Raw genomic sequence first — 12,552 nt, 5'->3', positions numbered from 1 at the left:
GATTCAAAAAACCACCCAAGTCCAAAATTTAAAATGAACCCCACGAAGTCCCTGAAATGCTAATCGCCATACCTAATACAGGTTATTCCACTCATTTGCACGTAAAACTTACCATATTGACCAGGTAAATCTAACTGAAGGAATTAAAATGATACACAGGTTTTCTCTCAAAATCACTTCCGATGGACTTGGGTGGCTTTTGTATTCATGTATTCAATTATTCGTGCAAGACATATAAAAGTATACATTTTTATGAAGGCAAGACATCAATAAATCTTAATATAAATACAGATTTGAGGTAAAAACAACAATTATGAAGAAAATCACAAAAAGTGAGTTTTTGGCAATATTTGTTAGGTACATCATAACAAAAAACACTCTTTCCAAAATATTTTATTTTGTTTTTAGCTCAATCTTGAGGCTCCATTCCAAAAACGTTTATTTTTATTTTTTGATATTGGCCTTATTTTTTGAGATATTGATCATATAAGGCATCAAATTGAACTTTTTAAAATTCACAAATGCCTATTTGCACAAAATGATGCCCAAAATCGGAAATAGACCAAAATATAAAAAAATGAGAAAACATTTCTTGAGTCGATCATGCTTTTTACCATGATCATATTTGCTTACCTATAGATGCTGTATTTATTGAGTTATAGTGTAAATAATTCGTCATTTTACCGAGAAAATGAACATTGAAATAATGGCCGTTGAAGTTTAAAGTGGTCACATTTTGCACTTTCATCGAATCTACGCAGGAGAATGCGGCAGTTTTATTTTTCTACCTTACATTACATAAACATATATTGTATATATATATTACAAATACAAATATTTAAATCGGGGAAAGAACTTGAAAAAGCCCACATTTTATCAGCTAAAACGGAGCCATTTGACCACTAGGTTTTTGTGCTTCCGTGGTATTTCCATAAGATGCGCCACAAGCGCATGCAGATAAGCGTCGCGTATCGTAGCGTATTTGTGCGTTAACAAATTGCGCGACACGCAACGCTATGCGTTGTTGCGCGCGTGTACCCTGCTGGTACAACAAAGATTTTCTTTCCTTTTCAATTTCAAACACAAGTGGAATAGTGAAATAAAATCCTTAAAATATTGCAGTTGGAGTTTACAAATCTGGATTTTCATTCCTTATATTTATAAAAAACATAACAAAGTACAAACATATCAAAAAAACTCAATTTTGCGAAAGAAACAATGTCTAGAGTACACAGCTGCCTTAAACAAGACCAAGGACAATAACACTTTGGGTGCTCCATTTTATTTCAATGCCAATGGCAGTTGTTCCAAATCTACCTTACACAGAGTGGGCTGACATTCAGATTTTAGATGTCTCGTGGACAAACATTAAAATTGGGTATCGCTATAAAATGTGTTATAAAAACAAAACGGTAAATGCTTATTCCTTGTCCTTTTCACACAAGGTCACTAATGGATAAATCATGTATAACATGTTTTAAAACCTAAAAGGTTCAATTCGGTTCTTAATTAAAAATGGATTAGTTTCTCTATTGCACTTTTTTTTACTTACCCTGTACTTTTGAGATGTAGTACTGTAAGCGTATGCGTTACATCTCCAGGACCCTAAACGATCCTAGTATCCTATTAGTAGAGATCAAGTTACCAACTGACTTCCTGCAATTTGTCAACACAAAGATGCTTAGATACTTTGGCTACACCACTACAGGTAAAGATAATCATTTAGAGAAGGTGATCAAACAAGGTTTGGTTGAAGGAATGAGGCAAGGAAGACCAATGGCCCGGTCGCGATATTTTTTTCCGCACATCATTTTTGTACATTTTGATTTATATTATTCTGTTTTTCATAATTAAAGGCTTAATGTACGATTTCCTTCAAATTTTAAATTTGTCATTAGGCCTATATACTCAAAATGCTGAAATAATACTAGTAATAATTATCGGGAATGGTTTCTGTTAATTTTGAGCTGAAATAACGAGGTAAAGTGAAAGAAACACTGCTTGTTATTTTGGCCGTTTAACACACAGTTCTATGGGAGGACATGACTTTATGTCGAACTTTGCTCTGTTTACCTACAAACACAAGAAATTTGGCTGATTCCATTTAGGTGCAAGTTGTGACATGTGTAAACATTACAAATATGCCAAAAATCAGGTTTGAAATAAATTAAGCGAATGAATAATATAAGATCGTACATTATGACTTTAAGTTACTTTTCAAAATGATTTTTCTCAAAATTCCAACTGATTTAAAAAAATGATGTATGAAAAAGAATATTGCTGCCCCATCTCTGAGGTCACCCGTTGTCAGCCATGACACAGGAGCGAACCAACCAATCAATCAACATTAACATAGAAATAAATGAGATGTCCAGGTTTGATTAATTATACTTGTGCATTGTTTTGTTTATTTATACATTATATCACCTCTTGCTTCATTAAAGCAATAATCATTACAATCAATTATTAAACAGTGTTAACTGGTTAGATGACTGTGAAACAAGTTTATATCTTGCATACCATCAAAACATGATGTTCAAGCCGCAATACAAAAGCATTTTAAGATTCTACATAATTATATATTGCACTTGCGTTTCAATACAATGTTTAACATGGGTCATTAGATTGAGGGAAGTGAGGCTACTTTTCCAGAAAATACATGAAAACACAATACATGTTCTGTTTTTTATCTTAGATTGAGGCCTATTTCCAAACTTTCGAGTTCCATACCCTGGTGAATTTACGTAATAATCAGATTAACTACCATAGCAATAGGTGAAAACAATTTATGATTATACCGCTGCTGCACTAGTATCGTTCACGCGGGTACCTCTGCATTGAACCATGTCATGCAGATCACTCGCATCTGTAAGATTAGTATCTTTGGAAAGAGCAGTATTGTATTCAATACTATCATGATTGCAGACATACACAGGTGATGAGTGCAACCTACTTGTTGTGCAGCGTGATATATTCAAAATTGTTTTCACCTATTGCTATGGACGGTAGTTAAAGGAGTATTTCGTGATCCTAGCATCCTCTTTTATGACATTTTTCAGTACATATCCACGAAAAAGCATATTCCCAAAATTTCAGTTGATTCCGATATTATGTTATGCGAGTTATGCATGATTATGTGTATTACACTGCTCCATAGACAATACGTTGTAATTTCGCTCTGGTGCACCAGAACGACATTCAAATTTCACGATATCTTTGCTAAACGAATTAATCTGCAAGAAATATTTTGTACATAAACATTATGTAGCCAGAGGTTTCCTGTGATATAAAAATCTCAACTTTTTTTGAGAAAAGTGGAGGGATGAGGCTGTGGATCACGAAATGCCCCTTTAATCCAATTTATTTATTTGTCACTTAGCCAGCGTATTGCTCCAGTGGTTTTGATATGAGAAGCAAAATCATGTACATGTATAGCAAAATAGTACATACACTTCAAGTGTGGTTACCACAATTCACCATGTTTTTGTTCACACCATTTAAACCAAATATAGCGCAGGCATTAAATTTTACTGGGGTAAGGCCAAAAAATTGATTTGGTGTATTCCTGGACCTAGCTAGAGCTAAATGCTACAATCATTCATGGTGACTTTAAAAAACCAACATTTTGTTTCTTTAATATCAATATGCAGTTAAAGTTTTGTGTTCATGTCATAGTCTTTTAATGATTTCAAATCCAATGTATTTTGAAGTCACTAAAAATAATAGACTATGACATGAACACAAGTTATAACTTTGCATAATTATTGAAGCTTTTTTTACTTTCAACCATGAAAGATCTTAGTATTTTGCTCTAGCTAGGTCCAGAGATACTCCAATTCTGAAAAAAAAAATTGAATTTTACTTATTTTTATAAAAAAAAAAAAAAATAGAAAAAAAAAATATTGGTCAGGCCTTAATCCGAGGAGCGGGAGGTGGAGGACAAACAAACAACTTTTTTTTTGGCCTAATGGTAATGAGAAAACATGGGCTTTCATCTGATACCAAAATGTTAGTTTTGATGAAGAAAAATAGGAGATAAGGCGATCAATTGAGTCAAAGACCTTAAACCAGTCAACATCATTTTGTGTGAATATATCTTTTAATTTGCATAATTGTGCATACATAGTTTGAAATATAACAAATTCCATAATACATTGCATTGTGAAATTGCGTTTTTATACAACATATTTATCACATAATCTAATATCAGTTCTGTTCTAACAGTATAATATGTGGTGCGATAAAGCAAAATCAGTCGGAGGAAATATTAAATTTGCAGTTTGTTATAGGATAGTAAAAATCTGAATTTTGCAGAAAAGCCCATTGAAATTGAACAACCAGTTCCACAGATATGAGCAATTAAAGAGTTTCCAAAACAAGAGGAAACAAAAGGAAATATTCCTTTGTATGGCTATATCTCAAAATCAATATTTCCGAGTTCCGACTGATTTTGCTTGATCGCATCACATATGTGGTTCAATTCAATACCTTTATGTTAAATATGTGGGCAAGATTTTTAATATGTGCTGGCAAAAGTTAAACATCTATACTTTATTTCATAATAAATTTTATCAAAATAACCTTATATGTGCATTATCCCAGTTACCTGGACATTGGACAACAAATGAAAACTTTTTATCTATTACTAGGTATGTCACAGTGGCTGCACAATAATTCTGTCATACTGTGCACGCATACATAACAGTGAATCAAAAAGCGCGCGGATCAAAGTTGGCCAATTTTTGAAAACATACATGTCATAAAACGATTTCCTCGTTATGTTTCATTGATCACAATAAGTTGTCTTTTTAATATATGGTAGGTGAAACATTTCCTAAATCACTATCAACTCCGCCGAAATTAAACACTGCATAGTTTAAGAGTTAAGACCTGTTTTGTGATTTTTTTTAGATCGTCCATAAATCAATAAATATAGGTCTCTCGAAATAGAGGACCTAGTACCACCGGTCTGAAATACCAGTGTTTCTTATCATGTATTTTTTTTCCTTGGACAATGAGTGAAACACTTCCCTATACCAATTGAAAACTCGGTGCACTTAGGCAATTAACTGCAGTTTCTTTATTCAACATCACAGCAGGTTCATATTTGACAAAATCATGCTGTATGAATAAAACATAAATAAAACATTGAAAAAGTAAAAATTACATATGCCTAATTAACATAAGAATGGCATAAATATATAATTAGATGTAATTAGCTAATTTGCATAATTAATGACTTTTTGTGTATTTTTTGTTACCAAATGAAAGAACTTTGGGTACTTCTGTGTGCAAAAAAAACCGCATCCTCATATCATGTACGGTTCTCTGTTGGCATTATTTTTGCATATTAATTAGCTGGACCTAGTCATTTTTTTAAGCTTTTATTTGTCTGCAGATTGATCAAAATGGCTAAAATTGTATATTTGGTGGATTTATTACATTTATTCAAGGAGAGATTTTTAATCTTGTTTTCTTTAACGAAGTCCGGAAAGATATGCAATTAATCTGTGATACTTAAATCAATGCTACCTTTTCAAGTATGTGTCCGAATAAGCATTACAAATCCCAAAAATTACCATTTTGCCATTTATAGCAATTTGTGGCAGGTTTTCACCCGATTTCCGGGTATCTTCAAGTTGATGTTATATCACTTTGCATTATCCGATTTCAATTCTGTTTTTTGTTTTTTGAAGCATTCATAACGATGATTCAATTAAAAGCGTCAAATAACATGTTTCTGCTGCGCTTATTTTTGGGGTGATATACCTACTATTACTGAGGAAAATCCATGTTTTCTTGGCTTAATCATCAGAGCCGCAGATTTCAAATATGAAGTCAGAATTTACCCAGCACGTCACACTTTCAAGTTAGTTTTTACTTAGAATGCTATATTAGAGACATTATAAAATATATTCACCACCATGTTTGGTTAAACCGTCCTTGATACCTAGTTTCTATCACTGAAATGTCTTGATGGAACATTTTACCATGCTCATCACTTACATCACCCTTATTAGGTGGAAAGAAATCAAGGTGAGAATACAAAAAGTGCATTTTTAGACTCATTTTAAGCCAATTTGCTAATATATTAGTAACTAGTAACCTTCATGTGCAGAGTGTTGTGCGTCGAACAAACTGTGCGCACGCTGGGCGCCGTATTTGATTGCGTGTTACCGTATTTGCACTGATTGTGATTCACACTTTTGTTATTGATCGTCCCGTTTTAACCCGTTTGATTTTTGGAAATTTTGTGTTATTTTGTAAAGTGATGAGATGAAAGTGACGGTTATGAATGAGGTTAATAACTTTGTATCAGTGCTTTGGACCTTGGAATGTATAAACCCCTCGGGATATTCCTCGGTTCCAAAGGCAAAATGTTCAGATTTTTCACGATGCCCTCTAAATAACCGATGCACAGTTCTTATACAAATATATACTGCCATGAGAGGTTCTGGTTAAAACTATGGGCCCGAGGTGAGATCAATAGTACTATTTTCCTGAGGGGCGCAGCCCCGAACGAAAATAGTACTAATTGATCTCAACGAGGGACCATAGTTTTAACCAGAATTTCGAATAAAGGCAGTATATATTTGTTTTATATACTTCATTAATATGTTCTTTGTTCATTGATTGGTTAAAAGAAAATTATTTGATGTATTGACTCTCCAGCTTCTATCCTGAGTGAACAGCACAACCAATTTAAGCACAATCTATATTTTGCCCTTCAAAAAAATCGAATAGGCTAAAATCGGGCTAACCAATTACAGCAGCGCAAAATCACGCTATGGCAGTTTCGCGTGCGTGAACTGTTCCGTCGCATCAGATGCACGCATGCGGAAGGCATGGTCAAAAGTACTATTTACGGCTTGTAGGTACTATTTACGGCTCATCCAGGACATTGCAAATACTATTTACGGCTTAGAGGTACTATATACGGATAGGAGTACTGATGATAGAACTATTTTTGGTCATGTGATCCACTTTTAACCAATCAATGAACAAGAATATATTAATGAAGTATATAATAACCTCTAATTGAGGAAACAATAGAGCTACAGGAACAAACTATATGGAGTGCCTTACCCTTCTGTAACTTCACAAAAGCATGCGCCAATTGCACAATATGCAAAGCGCACTTGGCTTACGAACTGTGCCCAACTTGCTGATGTCTATACGTATGTACGAAATAAAGGTTGTCATTCATTAGCACATTTTGTGGTGCAATTAGTATGCATGTTAGATATGAATTTCTTATCTGGCTTTTGACATTGATGGAACTGATATAACAGAGGGTGAAAGTTGGTATGTTACAGCCTGGCTGTTGGTGGAACAATGTACAGACTCTAACACATTCCTTATTTCTACATCACAGCCTAGATGTTGGTGGTACAAACTCTTCCATGTCCCTCATTTCTACACTACAGCTTGGCTGTTGGTGGTGCAGATTCTAATACGTCCCTAATTTCTAGTAAGCTCTCTGAGAGTCTCTTGGCAAAGACATCCGAGTCTGTCTCAGGGCTTGTGTTAAATGCAGATACAGCAAAGTTGAGATGATTTTGGCGTGGATTGTAACAGATGCCATAACCATCGGGAACTACTGGCCCAAAGCACATCACTAAGTCATGTTTAGCTGGAACCTGGAATGGAAGAAATTGAAGAAAAGTAATATATTTATGTAGGAGGTGCAGTGTTCCAGACTTCTATTCATGATCTGAAGGTTGCTGGTTCCAACCCCAGCAGTACCATCCAGTTGTGTACTTCAGGCCCTTACCCACAGAATTAGAGAAGGAGAATCAGGACTCGACCGCCATCTTGATACAGGCATGGAGCAAAAATTTGGGGTATTCGGCTTCCCTTGGAATGCGATTGAGGCATTCGTTGTCATGCAAGCGTGACATAGCTGATGCGCGCATTTGACAGACACACTTGATGTGACCTGCATGCGGGTACCAAGATGCTTCAGACGAGACGCAGAATCATTTTAGTTTGTCTCCGTGCACTGTCGGCAAGGACCTGAATACCTCCAATTTTCTCCCCACAGCTGATGGCGCCTTTGTATGTGGCGGTATCTATCTATCTATCTTGCGGACGCATCCGAGAAAGAGTTTACAATTCTTTTCCAGGAATCTCTATCAGCCATCAGATTTGGGAGGTCATTAATTTCTTGATTGACGCCCCTTGCCACACAGTCGATGTAGTTGAATGGTCTTCTTCCTCTACATGTTCGTGGAAGCCTCATACAGATGACATCTGAAATTATTTGGTCTTTTGCACGGTAGCAGTGGCCTGCAAATCTGGCTCGCCGTTGAGCAACGATGGAGGACACCTGTGGAACACCATCATAGATCTCTGCTTTGGTTTTATGTTCACGCCAGGATATATTTCAACCCTCATCAACAGCCGGGTGTAGGTACCATCAAGACGGTCCTGAAGATCTTTCTTCATTGTCCAGGTCTCACTTCCATATAAGAGGATACTCTCTATGCAGGCTCTAAAGAAGGCAAGCTTGGTATTTCTTGATATGTTGGACTGCCAGATGGTGTGCAGTTTGTTGCAAGCTTTCCATGCTTGAGCTTTGCGAGTCAGAAAGTCTTTCTTGCTGTCGGCGGTATAGGGAGTCCCTATTCTCCTTCTCTAATTCTGTGCCCTTATATACATCTATTGTATTGAGCTCTATTTGGGTACCAGCATAATTAGTGCTGGGGAGGTAATTAACAGACTTAATGTACACGGGAATCTAGACCAAACACAAGGAAACTAAGATAAGTTCCTCGGTCAGTGAACATTGACCTAGGGGTCACTTGCCGTATACTATACATTTGTCGCATCACGAAAGCAATGAAAAAGAGTTAGATTTGTATTGTATGACACCATCAACATTTTTTGATACATAGAGGTACTTTTTGTGATCAACCTGTAAATGTTTACTGTCCCTCTCTTGCAACCTTTCATGTTTAGGGTCAACTTCATGGGGGCAATTTACGCTTAAAATATCACAAACAAGTAGGCCTATGTTAATAAATAATATTAATACACTGTTGGGGCTAAAACTGTTGGGGTTTGATAATAAACCCCACAAAACTAACCGAGTGTATGGAAAATGCCATACGGCTGAGCAGTTGTCTCTCTCCGCCCATCCTTGGCGCCCATCATGCTGCTCGCCGCTTGTTAAACTGACCATATAAGACCTAATTTTGACTAAAAGTCTGAAATAATGGAACTTTACATTTAGGTTTCTTTATATCATTATTATGTTTTGGATCCAATATTTTGATACACTTGGATTCATCAAAACATAATAATGGTTGCAATAGGATATGAACTGTTCATATGAGACCAAATTTACAAGTTGACCTAAAATGAACTTTGACCTCAGTATATGACCTTGAACCCCACCCCAAAAGAAAGTAGCCGGAGTTTCTGACCATGGCCCACCTATCCTGAAAATCTGAAGTCAATCCGCCCATTCATGCCTGAGATACAGCATCCGGACAAACGGACAGACGGAAGGACAGAAGTACAAATAATGCAAACACAGTATGCCTCACGGTGGAGGCATAAAAACAAAATTTCAAAGGTACCGTAAACGTTCGCCTAATGGCGCTATGGGCTCCCTTGACATAAGTGGAATTTTAAACACAAACTAAAAGTGCCCGCCCATACAAATCACACAAGGAAATAAGGGCACATACCCTTAATTCTTGTTGGGATTTTTAGAGGAGGGAGCTCTCTATTGTACATGAAATTTACCCCAAGGCAAAGGAGCCCAGGTGCGGCATTAGGCGAACGTTTACGGTATATGTTTTTAATGTTAGGGGTCTCTAATTTCACATGAATCTGTACCATTAAGGGCTGGGGTATGAACGTTTGGACAGTATTTATTTTGGGACATTAGAGCACATCAGACATATCAATTGCATTCTGAATATGAAGAATGTCATTCTGATATCAAATAATTTTGATTTTTGAAATTAGCAATTTAATACACATTTTATGGCAAATCATTAAAATTGATATTTTTGATATTTAACAGTACTTGAAGTAAACTTTATAAATCTGATGATTTATACTTAAAGTGTATGTAGGTGGGATGAAAAGCCGACGATCAATTGAAAATTTTGACCTTTTAGTATTGAAGATATGGATTTTTTTCCCAAAACACCAAAAAAATTAGGTCTTTTGGGAAAAAATCCATATCTTCAATATGAAAGGTCAAAATTTTCAATTGACCGTCGGCTTTTCCTCCCTGCTACATACACTTTAAGAATATATCATTAGATTTATATAATTTACTTCGAGGACTGTTATATATCAAAATTTGAAAAATATCAAATTTTTATAATTTGTCATAAAATTTGTATTATATTGTGATTTTAAAAAATGAAAATTATTTGATATCAGAAAGACATGCTTCAGATTCAGAATGCAATTCGATAGGTCTGAGGTGCTCTCATGTCCCACAAAAATACTGTCGAAACGCAATAAACGCGCATTTTGGATCCCTTAAAGTAAGTGTAAGTGAGCCATCAGCAGGGCAATTGTGCAAATCTACCCCCAGTAATTCGCTGCCATAGTGCACGTTAGTAACCATTGGTTACTGGTTCAAGCCTGGGCTCGTATACCTGTTCCGAATCATGATATGTCATAGGCTTTGTGTTGTGATCATTTCGATCAGTGGTTCATAACATTGTTAAACAAAGAAAGCGTGAGCCGGTTGACCTAACGTGCACTACGCCACCAAATTTTGTCTCACCCAATACTCCAACATGTCCACCTACCTGGCTAGTTGAGACATTGAAGTGTGAACTCTGCGTATAAGCTGTATCCATGAATAGATCGGGTACATTCTCTCCTTGTTCAATAGCAATAAGCTTAAGGCCTAGTAAATGACGGTCTATTCCATCACCATTGATTGCCTGTAGTAGGAAGAAAAACAAAATGATGGCATAAAAGTGCCTGGCTAGTTGAGTATGAACTCTGTGTATATGCTGTATTAATTATAGATCTGGTATATTCTCTCCTCAATAGAGTGTATGCAATAAGCCAACCGGAACGGTATAACAATTGAAATGGCAGCCATGCTGGAGGACAGTTCTAAACAAGATAACTTAAGATGACAGAGGGACAGGTCTCTAGATCGATTCCACAACCATTCATACCTATCACACGCTTTTATTGTACTATCATGTGAATTTTCCCGTGGTACGTACCTTACGGAGGACAGAATTTTATTTAAATGAGGATGACTCTGTTATGAGTGACGTCGTATTGCATACCCTCTATAGTAATCCCTTCCTCTGGTCCATGGATAATGACTGGTAATGTAGAATATAGCCTATAACATTATTAATCAACCCATTACATGGACCCTCCGAATCAGTAGGCAACTTGCCTTCCATTTCCCAATAATTTGTGGGAGTTCACTTTTATCCATCCTGGGTCACACGATTTTTCTATATACCATGTCCGTGTTCTCACTGCATTAACGTTTGTGTAAGCGACTACAACAAGGATATTGCATCTGACCAATCAACGCAGCTTGGCAGTGTGGTGATATTTGAAGAGGTGTCTCTAGATAAATAATGTTCAAACATTTGCAAACCGCACGCGACAATATACACAATATGGACAATAGGACTAAGTCCGAGTCGAGTGGTTGCCTTTCATATTGCGCGTACCATGGGTCTATCAGATGCGTGCCAGTTAAGCTAAATACCTCTCAGTTGTTGACAAGTGTCCCATCCCCGATCTCCATGGCAGTGCATCACATCCCGCGGCATAGCTTTATGCTACCATATTTGAATTGAAACTGGGGTGGGGCTTTCGTAATTGACATCGGAATCACTGGGCTTTGTTGAACGATAATTTGGAAGGAAGATTTGAAACACTTTCATTCAGTCTCGAATGGGAGCGCCACTGGACTTTCGCGTTCTCTAATACGGTAGGTTTCTATATTGCTGCATGGTTCGGCTGCACGCAGGGATGCAAATTGTGCGGGAGCGGGGAGCACCGCTCCTAGGAAATGAGAGTCGAAATTGAGGAAATAATGCCATGGGAAGAAAAAAGAAGAGGAAAAAGGAGGGAGAGAGAAGAAAAGAGGAGAGGAAGGGGGAAAAGAGGGAATTAAAGGAGCGAGGAAAAGATAATAGGGGAGGGCTGTGAGGCAGTGTAGCTACTGAATGGAAGAGAGGAAATCTTTAAAGACACTGGTTGTGCAAAATTGAGATGAATTCACATTATTGTTCAAGAAATAAGAGCAAAAAAGAGGAAGGTGTTGGTGTTAATAGAATATGGAAATGGGATATGAGGAAATTTACAATTCATCACCATAGGAGGTATTCAATGCAATTTAACAGGAAAAAAAAAGAAGTTGGATGAAGGCAGGTGGAAACAGAGAACATATCGGAGGAAATTTATAGAGAGGCAGCAATGAGGATTTTATGGGAACAAAAGTCATGAAGGAATTCAGTGTATCAATACTATGCCACTGAGAAGAGGACAAACCTGGGGGGACAAACTGGAAAATATTGAGGAAATTTAAAAAGAAGA

At 36.6% G+C, this 12,552-nt stretch overlaps 1 protein-coding gene across 2 annotated transcripts in view; it reads right to left on the bottom strand.

The window, feature by feature from the left end:
* Window positions 1–5,772: 5,772 nt before the first annotated feature.
* The window catches only part of LOC140137409 (carnitine O-acetyltransferase-like), a 69,907-nt gene continuing 63,127 nt past the window's right edge, over window positions 5,773–12,552 (bottom strand). For both annotated transcript variants that reach the window (XM_072159057.1, XM_072159058.1), the window contains exons 13-14: window positions 10,782–10,919; window positions 5,773–7,640 (exon numbers count right to left, since the gene is read on the bottom strand). In XM_072159057.1, coding sequence (XP_072015158.1) covers window positions 7,422–7,640; window positions 10,782–10,919 — 357 coding nt within the window. In that variant the 3' untranslated portion in view covers window positions 5,773–7,421. The remainder of the gene's footprint in view (window positions 7,641–10,781; window positions 10,920–12,552) is intronic.

Source organism: Amphiura filiformis, chromosome 17, assembly GCF_039555335.1.
Source record: "Amphiura filiformis chromosome 17, Afil_fr2py, whole genome shotgun sequence".
Classification (NCBI taxonomy): domain Eukaryota; kingdom Metazoa; phylum Echinodermata; class Ophiuroidea; order Amphilepidida; family Amphiuridae; genus Amphiura; species Amphiura filiformis.
Note: the sequence above shows the minus strand (reverse complement) of the source record. Positions and strands in the feature narration are given on the sequence as shown.